The sequence below is a fragment of the Epinephelus fuscoguttatus genome, linkage group LG13, assembly GCF_011397635.1.
Source record: "Epinephelus fuscoguttatus linkage group LG13, E.fuscoguttatus.final_Chr_v1".
NCBI lineage: Eukaryota > Metazoa > Chordata > Actinopteri > Perciformes > Serranidae > Epinephelus > Epinephelus fuscoguttatus.
The window spans coordinates 40,853,634-40,877,865 of NC_064764.1; the positions used below are offsets into that span (position 1 = coordinate 40,853,634).

The following is a 24,232-nucleotide window of genomic DNA, read 5'->3' on the forward strand; positions in this document are numbered from 1 at the left end:
GCCTCCCAGCTCTTCCTGAGGGACCCCAAGGTGTACCCAGGCCAGATGAGAAATTTAATCTCTCCAGCAGTGTTTGAAGCAGAGATACAGCAGATCCTTCCTTCTGCTGCTGCCAGACTTTACAACTCACACTGCTCCCAGGAGACCACACAGCCTAAAACTATGGACAATCAATCACTACACTTGATACGTGCAATAATGTAAATTCTGCCATTCAGCCTGTCTATTTATTTATTATATCTTGCTTTTATTGTTCACTTTGTACAATCAGCACTCAGGTGCAATATCTATACTTCCATCAGTCTGTCTCTTTATTATATTTACCTTATTGCTGCTTACTTATCATATTGCTTTGTGTTTTTATAATGTTTGCACATTATATTGCTTTTGTTTTGTAGAGTTTACTTATTACACCGACCTGCGTGTGTCTTTTTCGCCAATACGTAGTTATATATTACTTTGTATTTTTTTTTCCACAGATGCTTCCTGCTTGCACCGTCCCTCTGCTCCTATCATGTTACTAATTTCCCTGCTGTGGGACAAATAAAGGATTATCTGATTTTATCTCATCTGTCACAATTCACTGTCTATGGAGCGGCTTTAGACTGTATACCCTATAACATCACAAATTTGAGTTGTAGCACTCTAGTTTCTCAACTTGAAAAAGAGTTGTTCAGGTTGACTAATATTTTATAAACTTTATCTGCTGGGTAGCTTGTGAATTTACCCCCAGGGATCAGTAATATTGTTACCCTTATCTAGCAATACATCACAAATTACTGTGGGATTCCATTTTTTTTTTCTTTTTTTAGTGTTGACCTGAATCTGCAAAGTAAGTAGAGTTATCAAGTAACTGTAGTGGAGAAACAAATGTGGAATTGCCTCTAAAATGCTGTAGAAAGTAGCAGAAAATGGAAATCCTCAAGTATAATTGTACTAAAGCACAGTACTTGAGTAAATGTAGGCCTACTTTTCACCACTGGATGTAACACTGCATATTTCTTCAAAGTGAACACATTTACTTTTACAACTTTAAGAACATTTTCTTTTTAACACTATGTGCTGGACCTTGACATCTAATGTTCAATCATCATTTTAGCCTGACCAATCAATCAATACAGCCTCAGAAATCACATTTAATCACTTCTAAAGGACTGAGTCAGAAAATGATGTTTAATTATTTAATTTCACATTTAGATAATATCACATTATCAAACTGTCTTTGTGGTTGAAGCGCTTTACATTTGATCATTACTCTGTTATTAACTTGTCAAATATAAACGACAGGACACGACTGCACCAGAGCATTAGAAAAATTAAATTAAAACGATCAACAAATTAGATGAAAGACAAAGAGTCAGACTGAGGAGGGGCTCAGATCCTCTTCAGCTGCTTCAATTATGTACTTCAGATTTATTTCCACCACACTGAGTTTTTTACGTTTTATTGGCAAAAATAGTTTGTTTGTGATTTCCATGTCCAGCCTTTTTGTCCTTGTTTTCAGCTGTATGTCTTTACATAAAGAGCAACATGATGGATTTTTATCTATTATTTTGTTTTTATTGTTTTTGAAGTTGTTGTTTTTTGTCTACTTGCCTAGGGACAACAGATGTAAATTAGCTGCCAGCTAATGTTAACTCTGATGCAATTACTTTTAATTTGCGCTGTCCCTGTAAAAATGAACAATAAAATAAATGAATTAATTAATTTAAAAAAACAAACAAATAAAAACTGGAGATAAAATCCTTGTGAGCACAAACATGCATACCTTTAAAGCCGATTTTGACTTTTACAAAACAATTAACGTATCAACATTTGTAAACTGATCTGAGAACAGCTGCAGACAGACGGAAGTCTGGCTTAACACACTTCCGGTCTCAGAGTCGAACAACCACCACCAAAATGGCGAAGATCGCCAAAACGCACGAAGGTAAATTAATTGCAAAAAATTGACTAAACAGCTTCAGTTTCGGATTAAATTTCACATTCTTGTGTGTAAGGTAATTTAGTATTAAATGCTGCAGCGTCTTGGGTATATTATGATGTATGAATTTGTTGTTTTAAAACGCAGTAATCAGCAGGCCGCGGTACGACGCAACGCGGACGCTTTGGATAATGGCGCTGGTTGCTAGCTTATTAGCTTGCTAGTTAGCTCCGTCGCCGAGCCGGATTTGCCCTCTTTCTGTGGTTATATATGCGTCTTCACCACCAGACTCATCAACATGCTCAAATTAATATTCAAGCATATGTTTGATTGTATATATACCTCGAGTTAATCACTATACATTGTAGTTAAATGAAAATAAGGGTCTTATTTGGCAGCTAGCAATAGCTTCATTTAACAACACCGCTCGACCACACGTTACGCAGTGAACTGAGATGTGAAGCTATTTGTGTCGCGTTAAGTGTCTTATAATTAGTTATGTAGTGTAGAGAGTAAGTTATCCAGATCCTTCACTTACGTAAAAATACCAATACCACACTTAACAATCATCCATTATTAGTTAACGTCCTTCATTTAAAGCCTCTCCTTAGCATCGTCTTAAGTATGTTCAGGAAAACGGCCTTCTTAAAGTAATAAAGGTAGAAGTATTCAATGCAGAGAAATGTTTCCTGTGACTTTTATATTATTATATATATCATAAGATGATTATGACTCGTGCATTAATGTAAAAGCAGGATTTTTCTGTTGGAGAAAAGGTGGAGCTCATTTTGAAGTGTTAATGATTATTTTCTCCGTTAACTCCTTGACTGTTTGACTTGTAAAAATCCTTAACAGATGTATAAAGTGGCACATCATTTATAAAGTTCGTTTTGCCTCTGTTTCCCAGTTAATTTTCTGTCAGTAAGCTATTGAATTAATAGACTTAGAGTTTCAGCTACACTTTTCTAAACTGTGGGGCAGCATATTTATTACAAAACATATTTTATTAACTCTTCAGGACATTATTCAGCCCATCCAACTATACTGTTCACCCTGCTTCTTTACCATGTTGTCGGTTAGCAATAGGGTCAAATTCACAGGTGTAACCAGCACCGCTGCCAGGATCATTTGTCTCCTCTCACCCCATCTAACAGAGTCAAACATCAGGGTCATTGCACGCATTGCTACTTGAATAAAACAGGACATCACACAGCCACTCAGTCACCGCCTTATACCTGATCCCCGCAGCTGTCTTATAAATTAGGCCTTTCCAACAGGTCTGAGTGTGCACTCCTCTCTGTGTTGCTACTGTGATGCTGTCTGTGTTGTTACTGTGTGCGGTTGTATTTGCTGTTGTCTGATAATGTACAGTACCGGTAAAAGGAATCCCCCACTGAGGACAACGTCTGAAGTCTAATGTGTTTTGTTTACAAAAATCTCCCTTCATGAGAGCTGTTGAATAAATGTAATGAAGTAAAAATATATTCAATAATATTTACCTCAAGTATAGTGGAGTCGAAGTAGAAAGTGGCATGAAAACAAACAAACAAGTACCTCACATTTGTATTTAAGAAAATCACTTCAGTGAATGTACTCAGTAATCCTAGGCTTCCCATAGCTTTAAACACTCTTTTTCGCTTTTTCTCACCCTCTCTTCTTTGTTTCTTCGTTTCTCTGCAGATATCGAGGCCCAGATCCTGGAGATCCAGGGGATGAAGGCCACCCTGCTGGAGGAAGGAGAGCAGGGAGTGGGCCTGGACTCCACTGGATTTTACGACCAGGAGATCTATGGAGGCAGCGACAGCCGCTTTGCTGGATATGTCACTTCCATCGCCGCCAATGAACAGGAAGATGTAAGTATCTTCATACCCAGGGGTGTAGATATATTTCTCCAGAATAGTTGCAGAGCGGTGGCTCATATACCACAAATCTGCCGTCATCTAAATAGTGTTCTGGTCTGATGCAATTCTACAGTTTTATTTTGGAGCTTGACTGCTCCTCTCTGCCTGTTGCGTGTGAGCTGGGAGAGTCTTGCCGTTTCGGTGAGATTTGACTAGACTCGTGTTTCTCTTTCTTTCCTCAGGATGATGAAGAGGATTCATCAACAAGCTTGTTGGGACAAAAGAAACCAGGGTACCATGCACCAGTGGCGATACTTAATGCCATTCCTCAGTCAGACGAACAAGTAAGTGTTGATTTTATGTGTCTAAAATATCATATCTTCATCCATGTGTTCTTGCTATCAAATGTGTTCTCTATTTTTTAAGTTTCTAAATCCACTTACATTCTGTATCCCGTTTTTGTTTTGCAGTATGACCCATTTGCAGAGCATCGTCCGCAGAAGATCGCAGAGCGGGAAGATGAGTACAAAGCCCGGCGCAGACAGATGATCATCTCACCTGAGCGCCTCGATCCTTTTGCAGACGGTAAATTTAGCTTTTTTTCGACTTCATTATACCTTCCTCATTTCCTCCCCCCTTTCACGGTTCACCTTTTTGTGACCCCCCCATGACTACCAATGGTTTCACACCCATAGTTTTGCTGTTTTAACCCTTCGACCACAATGCAATAGCTTGCTTCCCAGACTTGATGCCTTCCCGTTGGTCAATCCTCTGTGGTCCAAGGACATTTTGTGTCATTGTTCGTTTTCTTCTGCATTGGTATTGACTTCCAACTTTGCAGCAAATGTCAGTGTGGGCTCAGTTATATATTTTCATGCTTTTAATGTGCAGCCTGTGCAATAAAATACAACTAAAGCCACTGTAGGGTTGCCATGCTTTTTGATAGGGGAGGTGCTTAGGTGTTCGATGTTCAAAGGGATAATTCACCTAACAAACGTGGGTCGCAGATGGGTTGTGTGTGAGTCGAAGGGTTAAGAATCCCATGTGAGCGCCAGCCTAAATTATGATGGGAAAGGGCAGTGTCCTCTTGTCTTAGCATATGAGGATGAGAAATGTTAGTGTGAGGGTTAGTTATGGTGTAACTCACCTGCCAACAAACCATGCTGAGCTCAGTACCTGATGACAAACAACAACTTGTTCGCTAACAGACAGCTTTAGATACCAAGGCAGGCCGTGGAGGGAAATATTCTTCATCACTTTGATGTAGTCAACTCAGGATCATCGAGGTTATATAATAACATAAAACTCATAATTAGGTCTAGTTTTTTCCCAGTTTCTCTTTGTCTGGGCTGTAATTTAAGTCTTATAACTTAACCATCTCTGTTCGATTGTTAGACACGATAGACATGCAAAGTCTTTTGGCCTCAACATAGGACATGACAACTTAGTTGTAACTTGCTTGAGCCCTTTTTACACAGATCGCACTATAGGGCCGCTGCAAAGTTCCTCCTATACCCTGGCTTTGCATTTTTACTCAGAACCCAGAAACAAATGAGGTGTGACGGGCATCAGTATGGGCCTCTAAAGTGACTTATGACATACGTGACAACAGGACATTCTGAACAATAATAAAGGCAATAACAATAATACACCGTCCCTGTTACTGTTATATGGTGGCCGATCTCACATTCTGTTCTGAGGGTAAGGAGCTCCCGGACCTCATTGTCTTCCCCAATTTTCTGACATTTTCAGCTGCTTATTCTTCTTTGAGTTAGCTGCTAACTGCTGCTAGCAATACATTAGATATCATCAAAATGTCAAACCTATCCTGTCCATGGTCTTGTTTCACCGGCAGTCCTTTTTACACAGACGTTAATTCGCTGCTGTTACTACCCCAGCTGCAGGCTTAAAGATGAGACAACTCTGTCTCTCCACTCTGCGATTATACGTTTTGTAAAGAACGATGAGGCGGAATAACGGCGTAATATTGCGGCAGTGTAAAAGGGGCTTTTCTTACAGATTTGAGGACTAGGCTCTTTGGGTTTAGTTAAAGTGTCTTATCACAAATTAACCATGTTTCTAATTTTGCAAGACTAAAACACTTCATAATGATAATATATTTTGTTTAAAAGGCGCCTTTCAAAACACCCAAGGTCACCGACTTAAGAAACATGCAGGAGTCTGAGCCAGCTAGTTTATTGTCCTTTCCATTTTTATTGCATCTTCACTTCCACTGACAATATGAGCTTAAACAGCCTGAGTGCTTCAGGTGTGGTCTAGGTAGGGCTTACCTGAAGCCTGCATGTAGAGAGAGCTCTTTGTACAAAGTTGTTGTGTAAATATATTTTTATTTTACAACTCTCTCTGTAAAATAGAAATATGTTATCAAGAAAATTGTGTACCACAATACCACAGGCCCATACTAACTGTCCTTAATTTCTCTCCTACAGCAGTACTGCTTTGCCAGTCCTGTACTGCACTCTGTTAAGGGTGCAGCAACTCGTCCTGTGTAGGTTATGGGGAACACAGAGAACTGTGCACTTGTCAGTTTGGTCAGGGTCCACGTTGGCTGCTTGTTTGGGGCCTGTGAGGGGAATCAGATGCAGCCCAGCTACAACAAACCTCAACCCCCAAGAGCCTATTAAGTTTTTTTTATTTGGCTTATCAATGGCATACAAATTTAGATAAAATTTCCCATGCATTCATGATGGAAAATTACAGCCCAAATATTTAACTTCATATCTTACCCCTATTTTATCAGCTACCTTTTGTCCTGAAAAGGAAGTCAAGATCTGAATGTATGATGATTGGAGAACAGCCAGAGCTGTTATAAGACAGTGAGGCTAGATTCATCATTATTTATGCCTCATATTTATATTTGAATGCCAAAGTAGATGCTGATATTTATATATTTATCTTTACATGCTAGTATTAAGATCTGGGAATCTGGAGCACAGGTATTCCATGTGATTTTTTTTCAAGTTTTGTGGTTATGCCCCAAGAAGATTTGTTTTTTTTTTTGAGTGCCGTAAATCAATGCAACACAGGTGGTATACTGTTGTGTGTGAGTTCAAACCCTTTTCCAAAGTGTTACTAATGGTAAAGAGAAATTTTCTAGGCTTCTTTTCTGCCGGTTGAAGTCTGACTGCAGAGGGACCCTTGGCACTGAAAGTGTACGTATTCTGAAGAGCGCAGCCCAGGACCCCTGCATCAGTGATGGCTATAACTTCTTAATCCACTTTAAGAAAACACCACAACCTCAACTCTTCTCTCTATGTATCTGCTTGTTTTTCCATTAGAATGCTATGACTGTATGTAAGAAAGACAAATGTATATTTGTATGTAATTCAGTAGGAATGTTTTGTGAATCAGCTGTTTTATTAAAAAAAAAAAGCAACAGGAACCTAAGTTAATCTGTTGGTAAAGAGAGTCAGGGTTAGCTGGCTGTGTTTGTGCTTGCTGTGTTTGTATTCACTTGGGTCCCCAGAGTGTATACTGATGATTGTCCTATGTTCTTGTTGGTGCTCTTTCGCGCAGGGGGCAAAACGCCGGACCCCAAGCTGCAGGTCAGATCGTACGTGGACGTCATGTTGGAGCAGAACCTGTCCAAAGAGGAGGTGAGCCACGGTTTTCTTTAGCCCTTTTTTACACAAATGTGCTATAGGGCCGCTACCAAGTTCATACAAAGTTGTGAACTAATTTTTTTGCAGCGCCGTTTTATTGTTTTTACTGACGTTTGTGCGTTTGTGCTCGTAGAGAGAGATTCGTCAGCAGCTGGCAGAGAAGGCCAAATCGGGGGACCTGAAAGCTGTCAACGGGTCCGCCGCCACACAAGCTGCTGCAAAACGTAAGCGTCGCTGGGACCAGACAGCTGACCAGACTCCCTCTAATGCTACACCCAAAAAGATGTCCAGCTGGGACCAGGCAGATTCCGCTACTGAAGTGGGCCACGTAAGTCTCTGTCTTTTGGTGCTTGATGGGTAACTTCAGCATCTTGTAGTGGGTACATATCCAGTAACATAACAACTATTTATAAATTGTAAGTTGTTTTAAATCTAATGTTTTCTTTGTTTCTGGTTCCTTGTAGACTCCAGGACACACCCCCGCACACACACCTTCAAACAGCCGGTGGGACGAAACCCCGGGCCGCCCCAAAGGCAGCGAGACCCCAGGGGCCACTCCCAGTACCCGCATGTGGGACCCCACTCCCAGTCACACACCCGCTGGCGCTGCCACCCCTGGCAGGGACACACCTGGCCATGCCACGCCCGGTCACGGCGGAGCCACAGGAAGTGTACGCAAGAACCGCTGGGACGAAACCCCAAAGACAGAAAGGGAGACCCCGGGACACGGGAGTGGCTGGGCTGAAACTCCACGCACAGACAGAGGAGACGAGTCGGTTGGCGAGACTCCAACGCCAGGGGCCAGTAAGAGGAAGTCTAGGTGGGATGAAACACCCGCCAGTCAGATGGGATCCTCAACACCACTACTGACCCCAGGAAAGACGCCCATAGGAACGCCAGCTATGAACATGGCTACCCCAACACCAGGTAAATAAACATTGATGTTTTGTTGCATTATTCAGGGTGCCCTGGGGTCCTTGAAACTCTTGAAAGTTTGTGAATTGAAGCCTTCTACCATCCTTGTGTCCGGTTGTATTTTGTTTATATTTGGGGATTTAGTAAATGAAGGAACAACGTGTGCAGAAGTGGAATCATATATTAGTCACATGAGTCCTTAAAGTCTTCGAAGGTTTTACTGTGTTTTTAAATTAACTTCCTCCCCTGTTTTCTTCAGGTCACCTGATGAGCATGACCCCAGAGCAGCTGCAGGCGTGGAGGTGGGAGAGGGAGATTGACGAGAGGAACCGGCCTCTCACAGACGAGGAGCTTGATGCCATGTTCCCAGAGGGATACAAGGTCCGTACCCCTTTCATTGCTTTTAATTCTCTACTGACAAAACCACGGGTAAATGTAAATTATGAGTGCTGACAGTTCATTGTTCTCCTCCGCAGGTTTTGCCTCCACCAGCAGGCTATGTGCCGATCCGCACTCCAGCCCGTAAACTGTCCGCCACACCAACCCCCATCGGAGGCATGACGGGCTTCCACATGCAGCAGGAGGACCGCACCACCAAACAGATGAACGACCAGCCCTCAGGAAACCTCCCCTTCCTCAAACCTGATGACATCCAATATTTTGACAAACTGCTGGTGAGCATCAGATACGTGCGCACGACATACGTAAAAGACACTGTAAAATCAACAACGCGATGTTTGTCCTGACTGAAGTTCAATGTGTGTGTTGATGGCTAACGCTCTGTGTGTCTTTGTGTTAGGTGGAGGTGGATGAGTCCACGCTGAGCCCTGAGGAGCAGAAAGAGAGGAAGATCATGAAGCTGCTGCTGAAGATTAAAAATGGAACACCGCCTATGAGGAAGGTTTGTCCCTGGTGCATTTATCAACCCCCTTATTATCTCCAGTATCCCTGAACAGTCCCCAAATGTCCTACATCCTCCCTCAGCTCCCCAATTCCTTCTCATGTCATAACTCTGCTTATAATAGCACAGAAACAGTGCCTATCGCAAGACCAACACCCAGCACGGAGCCTGTATGTGGCTGCAGTGTGAATATTTGCTTGCTAAAGAATCTCCTTTCGGAGGAGCTGCTGCTTTCAGTGGAGGTCTACGTGTAGACCATCAAGCTCTGCTGGGAGCAGCAGACAGAAACAGACCTTTCTGAAACTGTCTGTCCATCTGAATGTCTGTCAGTCTGACTGATCCTCTCCTCTGTGTTGTGTCTCCAGGCCGCTCTGCGTCAAATCACAGACAAAGCTCGTGAATTCGGAGCAGGCCCCCTGTTCAACCAGATCCTGCCATTACTCATGTCGCCCACCCTGGAGGACCAGGAGCGCCACCTGCTGGTTAAAGTCATCGACCGTATTCTCTACAAACTGGACGACCTGGTTCGACCATATGTCCACAAGGTAAGATGCGGTCTGAAACAATAAAAATAACAGATGTGCTTATTTTTCTGTTTTGTGTGAAGAACTGAACCAACTGTCATTTTTGTGCTCAGATCCTGGTGGTGATTGAGCCTCTGCTGATTGATGAGGACTACTACGCCAGAGTAGAAGGCAGAGAAATCATCTCTAACTTGGCAAAGGTAATGTTTAGCACTTTTTCATGCACACTTTCTGCGAACTATTCTCGCCTGTTCAGCCAGTCTGTGGTCAGATCAGGGCTAGTCGTTCGCTAGATTAACACCAACACGAGAGCTAGCAGACCTGACGTTAATGCCTCGTCTGTTCTCAACCTGCACCCGTTGGTCACAGTCAGATTTTACACTGGCAGAATTTTGTTATTATGAATCCCTGCCACTGTTGCAACAGATAAAGTCTCAGTATATGCAGACTTGTTAACACAGATGTACACCAGTGCACGTGAACCAGGTACCAGACAGAATATACAGTACAGGTACACGTGATGCTGAAGTTGTAAGTCTGGTGTAAACAGGGCTTTACCAGTAGAAATGTGGAGATCTGACACACCCGTCTTCTTCCTGTCTGCCCCAGGCTGCCGGTTTGGCTACAATGATCTCCACAATGAGACCTGATATCGACAACATGGACGAGTACGTCAGAAACACGACAGCCCGAGCCTTTGCCGTGGTGGCCTCTGCCCTTGGTATTCCCTCTCTGCTGCCGTTTCTCAAAGCTGTGTGTAAAAGCAAGAAGTCCTGGCAGGCCCGACACACAGGCATCAAGATCGTGCAGCAGATCGCCATCCTCATGGGCTGTGCCATTCTGCCCCACCTTCGCAGCTTGGTGGAGATCATCGAGCACGGTCAGTCACTAAATGTACCTCATAGCAGCCTGTTAGGTGTTCTTTTAAACTAAATTTGTCTTGTTTTTATTGGTATTCTAACAGGCACTGAGTTCACTGACCTAACGTTTGGAATAAAATGTGTTCATTCTCTGACTGTTGGTTTTTGACTCTGTGGTGTCACAGGTCTGGTGGACGAGCAGCAGAAGGTGAGGACCATCAGTGCCCTGGCTATCGCTGCCCTGGCTGAAGCTGCTACACCCTACGGTATCGAGTCCTTTGACTCCGTCCTCAAGCCCCTCTGGAAGGGTATCAGACAGCACAGAGGAAAGGTGAGAAGCTTTTGGAGGGAGGAACAAGTTGTATTTCTTGCAAGATCCACACCCAGCACTCAGCCTGCACGTGGCTACAGTGTGAATATTTGCTTGCTATAGTGTCTCCTCTGAGGGGCTGCTGCTGTCAGTAGAGGTCACATGCAAGACCATCAAAACACTGCTGGCAGCATCAGACAAATACATTTATCATTAAGGTCTTTAAACTGTGAGCTGAGATTGTACTCACTGTTTATTTCCTGTCTTTGTCACCAGGGTCTGGCTGCTTTCCTCAAAGCTATCGGTTACCTGATCCCACTGATGGATGCCGAGTATGCAAACTACTACACCAGGGAGGTGATGCTGATCCTCATCAGAGAGTTCCAGTCCCCTGATGAGGAGATGAAGAAGATTGTGCTCAAGGTAAGAGAGGGGAAGACTAACTCATGTCTTACCTCTGTATCCCAGAATCACACTCCCAAAAACTTAAGCTAACTTCCTGCGACTCATTCTCGCCTGTTCAATCAACACGTGGTTGCATCAGGGCTAGTATGTCGCTAGATGAACACCAGCATGAGAATTAGCAGAGCTGATACCTTCGTCCTCTCTGTTCTCACCCTGCAACCGTTGGTTACATCCGACCTGTCGGCTTGATGCCTGAAACCTTGTTGATTTCTTCAGTTTCCTTCTCTGACTCTCGCGTCTTTGTCTCACAGGTGGTGAAGCAGTGTTGTGGCACTGATGGTGTGGAAGCTAACTACATCAAGACAGAGATCCTGCCGCCCTTCTTCAAGCACTTTTGGCAGCACAGGATGGCTCTGGACAGACGCAACTACAGACAGGTGAGCAAACACACACACATTCCTGTTTAACTTAAGATAAAGTCAGTTCCAGGGGACGTAGTTGGCTGAGGTGTGTGTGTTCTCTGTTTTAACTGATCCAGTGAAACCAATATGCCTAAAAATATCTTATAACAAATTGCTGACTGTCCATTGCTGTGGGAACATTTTCGTCTGTGACACTGGATCAACCTCATGACCTTTGATCCTGACTCGTTTAAAATATCTGTTAAAAGAGAGGGTTTTTTTTTTTTACCAAGAAGCAGTGAAGAAAATGTGGCATAACCTGCGGGAGACATGCGTCTGCAACAAGAGGGAGGGCAGGGTGCACAGTATGAATTCATAACACAGATAGTCCACATTCAGCAGGCCAGATAGTAATATTCAGGTGGACGATGAGGAGGAGGATGTGGGCTGCACGGAGACAGAGAGGGAGAACACCTCGGTCCCTTTAGGTGGCTGTGGTGCCACGCAGTGTCGACAGCCAGGGAGATGCACCAGACTCAGTGTGCAGAGTTTCTGCATATAATGCTTTTTTATTGGATGACTGACTTTAAAAAACACATTTAATTTAAGAAGGACATTTCGCACCCCTTCCCCCCTCTTTTCACTGTGTTACTGTGTGTCATCAAATGTAAGGGGCTTCCTGCGAACTATTCTCGCCTGTTCAGCCAGTCTGTGGTCAGATCAGGGCTAGTCGTTCGCTAGATCAACACCAACACGAGAGCTAGCAGACCTGACGTTTGTCTTGTCTGTTCTCAACCTGCACCCGTTGGTCACAGTCACATATTCATCTGACAGAATTGAGTTACTCATTTGATAGATACTGATCAAACTGTGATACTGTTTTTGTTTTAAGTGCCACTTAAGCCAAAAAAATGTTGGCATGAGATGTATTACTGTGCTTTAATGTCCCTAAACATGATGACAATGACGTGATTACAGCAGGGAAACTATTTAAAGTGGATTATTGAGGTTTATTGTTAAAACATTTAATTTAGAAAGCAGTGATTTACGGTTTGATGTGTGTTACGCTTCACTTAATCTCAAGAGCCTCGGTTAACCAACACAACATGACAGTGATTTGCACTGTTGTATGTTGCATTGTTATTCATTTATAGCTTTTTTTTTTGCCTCACCTGAAAAGTTGCATGTGAAGAATACGATTTATTTTATTGGACATTTTAGTCCCAAACATGTTTTTTTACCATATTTAAGCAATGTCCATTCGCACCGTTGTATCTAGAAGTGAGGTCTTGTGAAGATGTACGAGAACTAATCTGATTTTCAAACTGTTTTTTTCCTGAACATATCCCTCACACTTTTTCTTTTTGGTAACCGCCTTTCTTCCCTCGTACAGTTGGTGGACACCACAGTGGAGCTGGCCAACAAAGTGGGAGCAGCAGAGATCATCTCTCGCATCGTTGATGACCTGAAAGACGAGGCGGAACAGTACAGAAAAATGGTGATGGAGACCATTGAGAAAATCATGGGCAACCTGGGTGCAGCTGACATCGACCACAAGCTGGAGGAGCAGCTGATCGACGGCATCCTGTACGCCTTCCAGGAACAGACCACAGAGGTGAGACGGATGATGCTTACCAGCTTGATTAAGAAGAAATCAATTATGAAATGTGCACAAGATTCTCCATATCTGTGTTTTGTTTGTTTTAATTTCTTCCCTCCTTCTCTCTTTAGGACTCTGTGATGCTTAATGGTTTCGGCACAGTGGTGAACGCCCTCGGGAAGCGTGTGAAACCCTACCTGCCTCAGATCTGCGGTACAGTGCTGTGGCGTCTCAACAACAAGTCAGCCAAAGTCCGTCAGCAGGCTGCCGACCTGATCTCCCGTACCGCTGTGGTTATGAAGACGTGCCAGGAGGTACATGCTGAAGACACACACAGATGCAGACACACAACCAGATGATGTAATGTTTCAAACTAACACACGCTCTGTTTGTCCGTCACTGCAGGAAAAGCTGATGGGTCACTTGGGTGTGGTGCTGTACGAGTACCTGGGAGAGGAGTACCCTGAGGTGTTGGGAAGCATCCTGGGAGCGCTGAAGGCCATCGTTAATGTCATCGGTATGTCTCCTCGTTACATTTATAAATCTGTTTAGCTTTGATTCAGATTTCAGGGTTTAGAAAAGGAAACCTCTTCATTCATGTTGTTCTCTCTGCAGGCATGCACAAGATGACTCCACCAATCAAAGATCTGCTTCCTCGTCTGACTCCCATCCTGAAGAACAGACATGAGAAGGTGCAGGAGAACTGTATCGACCTGGTGGGCAGGATCGCTGACAGGTCGGTCAAATGAAGCCTCAGACTGAAGTTGATCCGATTGTATTATTAGAGAATGTATCGTAACTTCTTGTGTCATTTTCCAGGGGTGCTGAATACGTGTCAGCCAGGGAGTGGATGAGGATTTGTTTTGAGCTGCTGGAGCTGCTAAAGGCTCACAAAAAAGCCATCCGCAGAGCGACTGTCAACACGTTTGGTTATATCGCCAAAGCCATCGGGTGAGTGCCATCAAGACCTTCATACACACCAAATATGTTTGTTTTTATGTTGGTTTAATTCTCGCTATTCACAGTTCTCAACAGACATTAGTTTGCGCCCTGCAATAATCTCTGTTTATATATTTTAAAAATCAAACCGTTTCTCTACAAATATCTTAAACAACACTCTGCTCTTACTCTTCCTCGCAGCCCCCATGACGTCTTGGCCACACTACTCAATAACCTGAAGGTCCAGGAGCGTCAGAACAGAGTCTGTACGACCGTAGCCATCGCCATCGTCGCTGAAACCTGTTCACCTTTCACGGTGCTGCCGGCGCTCATGAACGAATACCGCGTGCCTGAGCTCAACGTGCAGAACGGCGTGCTGAAGTCCCTCTCCTTCCTGTTTGAGTACATCGGAGAGATGGGCAAAGACTACATCTACGCTGTCACACCGCTGCTGGAGGACGCGCTCATGGACAGGTGAGTCAGCATGAGACGGCGGTCCTCCGAAGTCTCCACTGAGCACTAATCTTGACACAGGGATGTTGTAAAAACAGAGTCAGAAGAGAACGACAGACTTAAAGTTTTAAAGGTTTATGGTTTCTAATCTCCACTTTATCGTATAACTGTTGACCCTGTACTTGTGTCGTCTTGCAGAGACCTGGTCCACAGACAGACGGCCAGCGCGGTGGTCCAGCACATGTCTCTGGGCGTCTACGGTTTCGGCTGTGAGGACTCTCTCAACCACTTACTCAACTACGTGTGGCCCAACGTTTTTGAGACGTCGCCTCACGTGATCCAGGCCGTCATGGGCGCTCTGGAGGGGCTGAGGGTCGCCATCGGGCCCTGCCGCATGCTGCAGTACTGCTTACAGGTGAGTACGACCAGGAGCCAGCTCCAAGTGGTGAAGAGGGACATCAGGCGTAGATCATGTAGAAGACGTGACAGAGTGGGAAAGAATATATGAGCCAGGAACTGAGGACATTGTCACGGACCATCATTGATAAGATTAATAATACTTGATCGTAAATAACTAATGTTATTTATTCTTAAGTTGATTTAATTTATATGTAAGAGTCGCACATCGCACTTTTTCTTTTCATGGAATTCAAATTTTGGAGTTGCCCTGCTTTTTCTCTATTACATTTAAAATTTACTTAATTATACAAAATGACCAATTTGTAGATGTCACTGTGAAGCAGATAAAAAAGATAAATTTATAAGAAATTAAAAATATAACAAAAAATAAATAAAATATTGAAAATAAGTTTAAATGTTAACACAAAATAAAACACTAAAAAAAAAATTAAAAAAATAAAACTGCATTTTTTTGAAAACAATTTTAAATAAAATAATGAAGATAAGTTTAAAAATTAGCAAAACAAATCCTAAATTAAAAAAATAAAAAACATATTTTTTTTAAAAAAAACAAAATAAATAAAATAATGAAGATAAGTTTAAAAATAAGCAAAAAATAAATTACTAAAAAAAATAGAAAATAAGAAAAATAATTAATTGTGAAAACAAAAATAAATAAAATAATAGAAATAAGCAAAAAATAAAACATTAAAGAATAAAAAATAATTTTAAAAAACATTTTTGAAAACAAAAATAGGTAAAATAAAAATAAGCAAAAAAAAAAAACACTAGAAAATAAAAAATATTTAAAAGAAACATTTTTGAAAACTATAAAATAAAATAATTGGTAAGTTTAAAAGTAAGTAAAAAATAAAACTAACAAATAAAAAATAATTACATTAAAAAAAAACAAATAGATTTTTGAAAACAAAAATAAATAAAACATTAATGATAAATAAAATTAATAATAAAGTATAATAAGTAAGCACAGATGTTGTACTTCTGGTCCAGTAACTCTGTCAAAGTAGTTATCAGTTGAGAAAGTGAAACATTTTTTAACATCAGGGAGCAAACTCTTCAATTTAAAGTACTGAATTTGTTGTCAGAAGTCACTGTGAATAATCCTCCTCTTGTTACCATGCAGGGTTTGTTCCATCCAGCCAGGAAGGTCCGAGACGTCTACTGGAAGATTTACAACTCCATCTACATTGGCTCGCAGGACGCCCTCATTGCTCACTACCCACAGGTCTACAACGACGAGAAGAACATGTACGTCCGCTACGAGCTGGATTACGTCTTGTAAATACAAATCAATGTGCTCTCCACTTCTCTCCTCCTTCCACCGTCACTCTCTGTTGTCGTCTCTAATCTCAGTCCAGGACCGAGTCAGTTTTTATTTAGAAACCCGTAACGTTTCCCGGAATGAAACGATCCAACACAGGCGCAGTCAGCCTCTGATCATTGACCCTGAAGAGAAGAGCGAGCATGTTAGGAGACGTCAGAGGAACATGTAGAGTCTGTATGTACTTTTTATTTTTACTCAGTTTGAGTGTCCCTGTACGGAAATGTCAGATGAGCCTCTGTTTGAAGAATCAGCAACACGTCACCACAACGTTTTAAATATTTGGATTATTTTTTTGTTAGTGTGTATTGATTATTGATCGGCCTCTGATCTGGCTTCTCCCTTTACACACCCGCTCCTCGTTTCACACTTCTGTTCTTACAGGTTGTTGCTTTATTTAACCGAATAAAATGTTTGTGTATAAAACTCCAACTTCTGTGTGTCAGTGAGGTTTTATTTCTTCATTTCTTCATACAACATGAACCAAACGCTCTGTATGGACATTTATACACATGATCTGTTACAGCTGTGGGTGAGTTCAGGATCAGATGTGTTACATGATATCTGACTGCTAATTTAAACTTTTCTTCACGTCAGGTTTGAAACAAAAGTAAAATAAAAAGATTATTCAGATTGTTTTGTTTCTGTATTGTATGGAAGTGAATGGGAACTCAGGAAGGTAGAAAACATTTCAAGTTTTCAAAACAGGTCGCTGCATTGTGAACGCCTCAGCATTGTTTGTCACTGTTGTGAAATGAATCCACTATTAAAACATCTGAATACAGCCGCCTGACTAAGGCAATCACGTTGAATTGTTTTCCCACTCAACTTGAAATGTCTAAACTCTGCTCTTCATTCGAGGTGGAACTGAAAACACTTCTGGTCACACACAATGTGTGGTCGTCCTGTAGGCTAGTGAAAAACACACATTACTGTACCTTAATCAGTACGACATCAGACTGGTCCTGTGTGTTCATGCACAGAACTGGTAAAATAAGCAAACCTATGGCCTCCACACCTATGGTGTGTGTTCACACACACCTTTCTTTAACCTGTGGTGCCATCAGAAATCATTTCTTACTGCCTGCATGTGTCCTGTTAAAAAATAAAGCTCAACATGGAGTGAGTGATGAAATGTGATCAGCAGGTCAGGCACAGAGAAAACTGATCATGCCACGACAACATGTTTAAGGTTTAATTGAAACTCAGGAGGTGTTCGTCGTTGAGGACTGATGATTGGATAAGTAGAGGGGTGAAGGTGGAAGAGGGAAGTCTGGCAGGATGTACTGAAGATTGGGCAGAGGGAGACTTGAGGTGTTTTCACACTTGGTCATTTTCAGCCCTCTGAACAGACTCAGCGGTGACTCAACATTTTCTGTGCGTATGTGAACACTCCAGGAGACCTGAGACCACCCCAGAACAAGTCCACAGTTCACTTCAATTCAAGTCTAATTCAAGTTTACTTATAAAGTCCACTGTCACAAATCACAATCTGTCTCAGAGGCAGCATACGACTTCCCTCTGTCCTTTGGGCCCTCACAGTGGATAAGGAAAAACTCCCCAAAAAACCCTTCAACAGGGAAAAACTTAACCTGTGCACTATGACCACAAAGCGCTCCAGGCTCTCTTTGCTCTTTGCTGTTGTATTCAGCCCTCTAGATCAAATACCACTGCACTGGGATGCTTGGATAAAACATGAAACCACAATGACTTGTAGCATTTGCAAGGACGCAGGATGAGTAGTAGTTTGGTCCACAGAAGATGCCGCACGTCTCCAGATGTGGAATGTAGAATATAGCACACAGAAACAGTCCACAGCACAGACACACTCAGGTTCTCCTCAAACTTTAGGTTCATCTGAAAGTGAGGAGCTTCCTGTTGGTCCACTTTTTGGTGAACTTACTGGTTTTACTGCCCGAGCTGGTGGTAACTAGATTGAGACGTGGGAGAGGTGTGCACCAGATTGGTGAGGGGATGAAGGGATATGGGTAGATAGAGGCAGAGGGAAGGATAGGGTTGGGATGAGACAGGGAGGATGATGGATGATGGGAAAGGATGCTTGACCAGGTATGAGAAGGCTCGGCAGGTAATCAGAGGTTGAGCTGCTGAACTTAAATTAACAGATTAACTTCATGTTTATCTGCTCTCAAACACAGACAATAATAAACTCAAATTCCCTCGTATATGACAGAGAAAATAATCATGTGATTTAAAATGACACAATCGTAACAATTTAGTAAAAAACTGGGACTCAGTATCAGAAAAACACCAAGAACAGTTTATCAACTCCAAAACTGGGCTTTAAACACACAGGAGCTGATGACTGACTACACACAGGTGAGTGGAGCAAGACACACTTGTTCCTTGCTGGCCTTGCTGTGATTCAGATTCACTATATTCCTGTGTTCAGGAATGATAAAGAAATGTTCCTAATTTAAAAATGGTGCCATCTGGTATGTGTGTCCTCTCTGTCACCGGTAAGAACACAATTTTAGTAGGAGAGATGCTATCATGGATATCTAAAATGTGATTACAGATAGGAGTGGTTTGATTAAATGATTAAACGGCTTGCCGTAGGTAACGGATGCTGATGGAAGAACCAACGAAAATGGTTCGACATTGGAAAAAAAACAACAAAAACAAAACACGAGTACACACAAATATCACAACAGCTGGAGGCTCCTCCCAGTCACAGCTCTCTGCTGCAGACCAGAGACATTGCTTACATCATCAGTCAGACCTCTCAGTCAGGGGACACAGTTACACACCTCCACTGGAGCAGTCTACAGCAAACTCAGAAGGTACGGTGATGGCACACGGCTGCACAGATAAACCTCAGGTGGTGCTCAAACACCTGTCCCTCTGCCCTCTGACTAGATGAGTGCCCTTTTGCAAGACAGTTTTTTCTATCTCTTTTTAGTAATTCAACATTTGGCCCCTGGCATCAACTCTGCTTGATGCCAGGGGCCTGTTAAAAGTGTGTTGTTTGTCTGACAACTGCATCTGAGTGGAGGCCCTGCGCCTCCCTCTTTAACTGCCTGTGTGGCAGCTGCACACACAGGAAGCGGAGCAGCACCACGTCTTCCTGACCTGCCTTCATGGACAGCCAGGTAACGACAGTGTTTGTCTCTGTTGTTAAATCAACCCCCCATTAAAACATCTTAATACAGCCAGTCTGATGATGCAATAACCCACCGTTAGGTTTAACAAAAACTGAGATAGTCTGGCGTAAAACCACACCGTCTCCCTCCAACTCTCTGATGCCGGTGCACCAGCTGCCCGGTGTGAGCGCAGACAGACGCCGAATTGCTGTCCCACGTCCACCAGTCTTATTTAGCCAAAATTCAATTTGAAATATTGTTTACATCTCCCACGTCGCGTCTCTGACAATTAAATTAAACAAAAATGACATGCAGTTTGGTGCTGCGGTGCGTAAAGAGCGCAGAGGAGGAGCGCGTTGGTTTGTTGGAGTATTTAGAGAGCAGCTTTTCAGTTTACTTTTTTACTTTGATGTGAAACTCTAATAAGCTTCACACTAGAATCGTTCTCTTCACTCACTTCTACGTATTTTTAAAAGATATTTATCAGATATTTATCATATTTATGCTCATCTCTATCCCCAGATACATTTCCACCATAAATTGATGCAGAAAAATTCACCAGAATGCAGGAAATGAAGCGTCTGAGGCTCAATGTTTCCTGGAGAATGACGCCCCAATCAAAAGGACGCATCACTGGATGGATATTAAATAAATACTGAATTAAGCAAAACCTGTTACTGTATATATCTTTATTTTAAATGAATAATTATTAGAGGTGCTCTTTTTTGCCTGAGCTCCTGATTATTCTTTATTATATATGAAGGAATTTGAGTTGATGCATTTATAACTGTTGTGTCTTGCAGTGTTGTCAGTGTTATGTGATTGTTACTGTACTGTGGTCTGCAGCGGTCAATAATCAATACGCTCTATAATAACAGAACATAATCAATAAACTGTGGTTCCCAGTTTTTACTGTTTCAATTGTAATTTATCATTTTCTTGTAAGCTGTGAGAAATGTTTCTAATGGCACTAAATAAAGGTTACAGAAAAGTGTGTGAAAACATTTAATCCCAGTCTCGTGCACAGACATTTCAGGGGGCAGGAGCTCAGGCAAAAAAAAAAAAAAAAGGTGCCTCTCTCATAACTATTAATTCAAAAAATAAAGTTATATACAGTAACACTTCATTTGCTGCATTCTGGTGATTTTTTCTGTATCAGTTTATGGTGGAAGTATTTATTAATATAAAGGACAACATTCAGGTGGCAGGTGACAATAAAAAATAGAATATGATGCGGTAAAACTCTCAGGCATTCTGTACTGCTTTCAAATATTTATTCTCCTCTACATCAGCTTGTCTTATTTCATGTTGTCTGCTGAGTCAACACACATGTTTTACTGTGTATAAATGAGGGAGCGTGTTCTACAGTGAGGTTGAAATGGCCAGACACACCACCAGTGTCTGGAGGTGTAGTAATAAAATAGTTATAAATGAACCTTCGCTTTAAAGGTTTAAATTTAGAGGTGGATCTTTAGTGTAAATGGATAATGTTAGGCAGGACTGTCGTCTGTATCATCCTGCTGAGACACAATGACCAGTTAAAGCAATGAGAGCATGAGGGAATAAGCAGCCCTGGTGACCTCGTTCAGGATGACCTCATCATCATTCATATCATCTGTAGTGAAGTGACATCATGGAGGCAGCACAGATCACACAGTGACATGTCTCAGTCTCCTGTTAAAAACTCTGCTGTCTGCTGTTCTCAGAGGTGGGTGGTAACTAGTTACATTTACTCAGTTACATTTACTTGAGTAACTTTTTGGATAAATTCTACTTTTCAGAGTAGTTTTAATGCAAAATACTTTTTACTTTTACTTGAGTTATATTGTTTTAAAGCAACAGTACTCTTACTTGAGTACAATATTTGGCCACTCTACCCACCTCTGAGTACGTAATTACATATATATACAGTACAGGCCAAAAGTTTGGACACACCTTCTCATTCAATGCGTTTTCTTTATTTTCATGACTATTTACATTGTAGATTCTCACTGAAGGCATCAAAACTATGAATGAACACATGTGGAGTTATGTACTTAACAAAAAAAGGTGAAATAACTGAAAACATGTTTTATATTCTAGTTTCTTCAAAATAGCCACCCTTTGCTCTGATTACTGCTTTGCACACTCTTGGCATTCTCTCCATGAGCTTCAACAGGTAGTCACCTGAAATGGTTTTCCAACAGTCTTGAAGGAGTTCCCAGAGGTGTTTAGCACTTGTTGGCCCCTTTGCCTTCACTCTGCGGTCCAGCTCACCCCAAACCATCTCCATTGGGTTCAGGTCCAGTGACTGTGGAGGCCAGGTCATCTGCCGCAGCACTCCATCACTCTCCTTCTTGGTCAAATAGCCCTTACACAGCCTGGAGGTGTGTTTGGGGTCATTGTCCTGTTGAAAAATAAATGATGGTCCAACTAAACGCAAACCGGATGGGATGGCATGTCGCTGCAGGATGCTGTGGTAGCCATGCTGGTTCAGTGTGCCTTCAATTTTGAATAAATCCCCAACAGTGTCACCAGCAAAACACCCCCACACCATCACACCTCCTCCTCCATGCTTCACAGTGGGAACCAGGCATGTGGAATCCATCCGTTCACCTTTTCTGCGTCTCACAAAGACACGGCAGTTGGAACCAAAGATCTCAAATTTGGACTCATCAGACCAAAGCACAGATTTCCACTGGTCTAATGTCCATTCCTTGTGTTTCTTGGCCCAAACAAATCTCTTCTGCTTGTTGCCTCTCCTTAGCAGTGGTTTCCTAGCAGCTATTTGACCATGAAGGCCTGATTCGTGCAGTCTCCTCTTAACAGTTGTTCTAGAGATGGGTCTGCTGCTAGAACTCTGTGTGGCATTCATCTGCTCTCTGATCTGAGCTGCTGTTAACTTGCCATTTCTGAGGCTGGTGACTCGGATGAACTTATCCTCAGAAGCAGAGGTGACTCTTGGTCTTCCTTTCCTGGGTCGGTCCTCATGTGTGCCAGTTTCGTTGTAGCGCTTGATGGTTTTTGCGACTCCACTTGGGGACACATTTAAAGTTTTTGCAATTTTCCGGACTGACTGACCTTCATTTCTTAAAGTAATGATGGCCACTGGTTTTTCTTTAGTTAGCTGATTGGTTCTTGCCATAATATGAATTTTAACAGTTGTCCAATAGGGCTGTCGGCTGTGTATTAACCTGACTTCTGCACAACACAACTGATGGTCCCAACCCCATTGATAAAGCAAGAAATTCCACTAATTAACCCTGATAAGGCACACCTGTGAAGTGGAAACCATTTCAGGTGACTACCTCTTGAAGCTCATGGAGAGAATGCCAAGAGTGTGCAAAGCAGTAATCAGAGCAAAGGGTGGCTATTTTGAAGAAACTAGAATATAAAACATGTTTTCAGTTATTTCACCTTTTTTTGTTAAGTACATAACTCCACATGTGTTCATTCATAGTTTTGATGCCTTCAGTGAGAATCTACAATGTAAATAGTCATGAAAATAAAGAAAACGCATTGAATGAGAAGGTGTGTCCAAACTTTTGGCCTGTACTGTATGTATATATATATATATATATATACATATATATATACATATATATGTGTGTGTGTGTGTGTGTGTGTGTGTGTGTGTACAGTATATATAAGAATATATTTGTGTTTGTTGTGCCTTGATTTATGTTATGTTTGTAAAGATTTAATTTATTTTTGTTTTAGTTAAAGGGGTATCGTTTAAAATGCATGAATTTGCAGATTATTATTTTTGATTGATTGATTACGTTCATGTTCTTATTTACAAATAAATCAGACGTTACTCAACAGTTACTCAGTACTTGAGTAGTTTTTTCACCAAATACTCTTTTACTCTTACTCAAGTAATTATTTGGATGACTACTTTTTACTTTTACTTGAGTAATATTGTTCTAAAGTATCAGTACTCTTACTTGAGTACAATATTTGGCTACTCTACCCACCTCTGGCTGTTCTTTAATCTTTAAACGAGTGTCACAGTGGTGGAAAGTAACAAAACACTTTTACTCAAGTACTGTACTTCAGTAATAAAGTTGGGTTAACGTTGGCACAACATGTTGGAGCGCTTCACTGCTGCACTCATGGTCTGTTGCTCAAAATAATATAACTTTAGTTTATGAAGAGATCAGACGGAGCCCTCTCCTCTCCTCTGATGCTGACAAGTGTGTGAATGGACCTGGATATGAAGCGTCCGTAGCGCCAAATAATATAAGGGTAGTTTCTAAAGAGCTAAGACAAAAAAATAAAAATAAATCAGCAGGTCATATTTCAGCAGCAGAGTTGCATATAGGGGAAACACTGTTGCTCAGTGGATTTGTTCTGTTTTGGATTACACAGTATTCTTCCAAATTAGCGTTAGTGTGTTTTGATATTCAGAATTTTGCTTCGACAAGCTCTCTCTTTTTTGAACATACACCTGTTTGCATCCCTGAGAATAACACCCAATAACATTGCTCAAAAAGTTGCTCTGTGTATCATCAGTCTAACAGTTGTGTGTCAAAATGAATGAGGGCTGCGCAATATTAGACAAAACTGACAATGCAACGACGATTTTGTATACTGCAATATGTACTGAAATAACTAGAATAGCTCTATTTGTAAAGAAGTCATCATTTGGGATTTGGAAAGGCTGTGTTTGCATGAAATATACATTTTACAATCAAACTGTCCTGGAAACTGAG

General features: G+C 41.8%; 1 protein-coding gene across 3 annotated transcripts; it reads left to right on the forward strand.

The window, feature by feature from the left end:
• The first annotated feature begins 1,844 nt into the window (after window positions 1-1,844).
• sf3b1 (splicing factor 3b, subunit 1) lies at window positions 1,845-16,869 on the forward strand. 3 transcript variants are annotated; one of them, XM_049593637.1, is made up of 24 exons: window positions 1,845-1,930; window positions 3,605-3,777; window positions 4,008-4,109; window positions 4,236-4,350; window positions 7,303-7,382; window positions 7,522-7,716; window positions 7,853-8,315; window positions 8,563-8,684; window positions 8,780-8,977; window positions 9,103-9,204; window positions 9,570-9,749; window positions 9,842-9,928; window positions 10,338-10,608; window positions 10,774-10,919; window positions 11,175-11,321; window positions 11,615-11,740; window positions 13,098-13,319; window positions 13,436-13,618; window positions 13,710-13,821; window positions 13,920-14,040; window positions 14,124-14,255; window positions 14,445-14,717; window positions 14,895-15,111; window positions 16,240-16,869. In XM_049593637.1, the coding sequence occupies exons 1-24, from the start codon at window positions 1,903-1,905 to the stop codon at window positions 16,396-16,398; spliced, it is 3,954 nt and encodes a 1,317-aa protein (XP_049449594.1). In that variant the 5' UTR covers window positions 1,845-1,902; the 3' UTR covers window positions 16,399-16,869. The 3 variants fall into 3 exon arrangements, with proteins under 3 accessions (XP_049449594.1, XP_049449596.1, XP_049449595.1); XM_049593638.1 differs by lacking the exons at window positions 1,845-1,930; window positions 3,605-3,777; window positions 4,008-4,109; window positions 4,236-4,350 and adding an exon at window positions 4,443-6,938; XM_049593639.1 differs by lacking the exons at window positions 7,303-7,382; window positions 7,522-7,716; window positions 7,853-8,315; ... (15 more) ...; window positions 14,895-15,111; window positions 16,240-16,869 and adding an exon at window positions 6,216-6,768.
• Window positions 16,870-24,232: the final 7,363 nt, after the last annotated feature.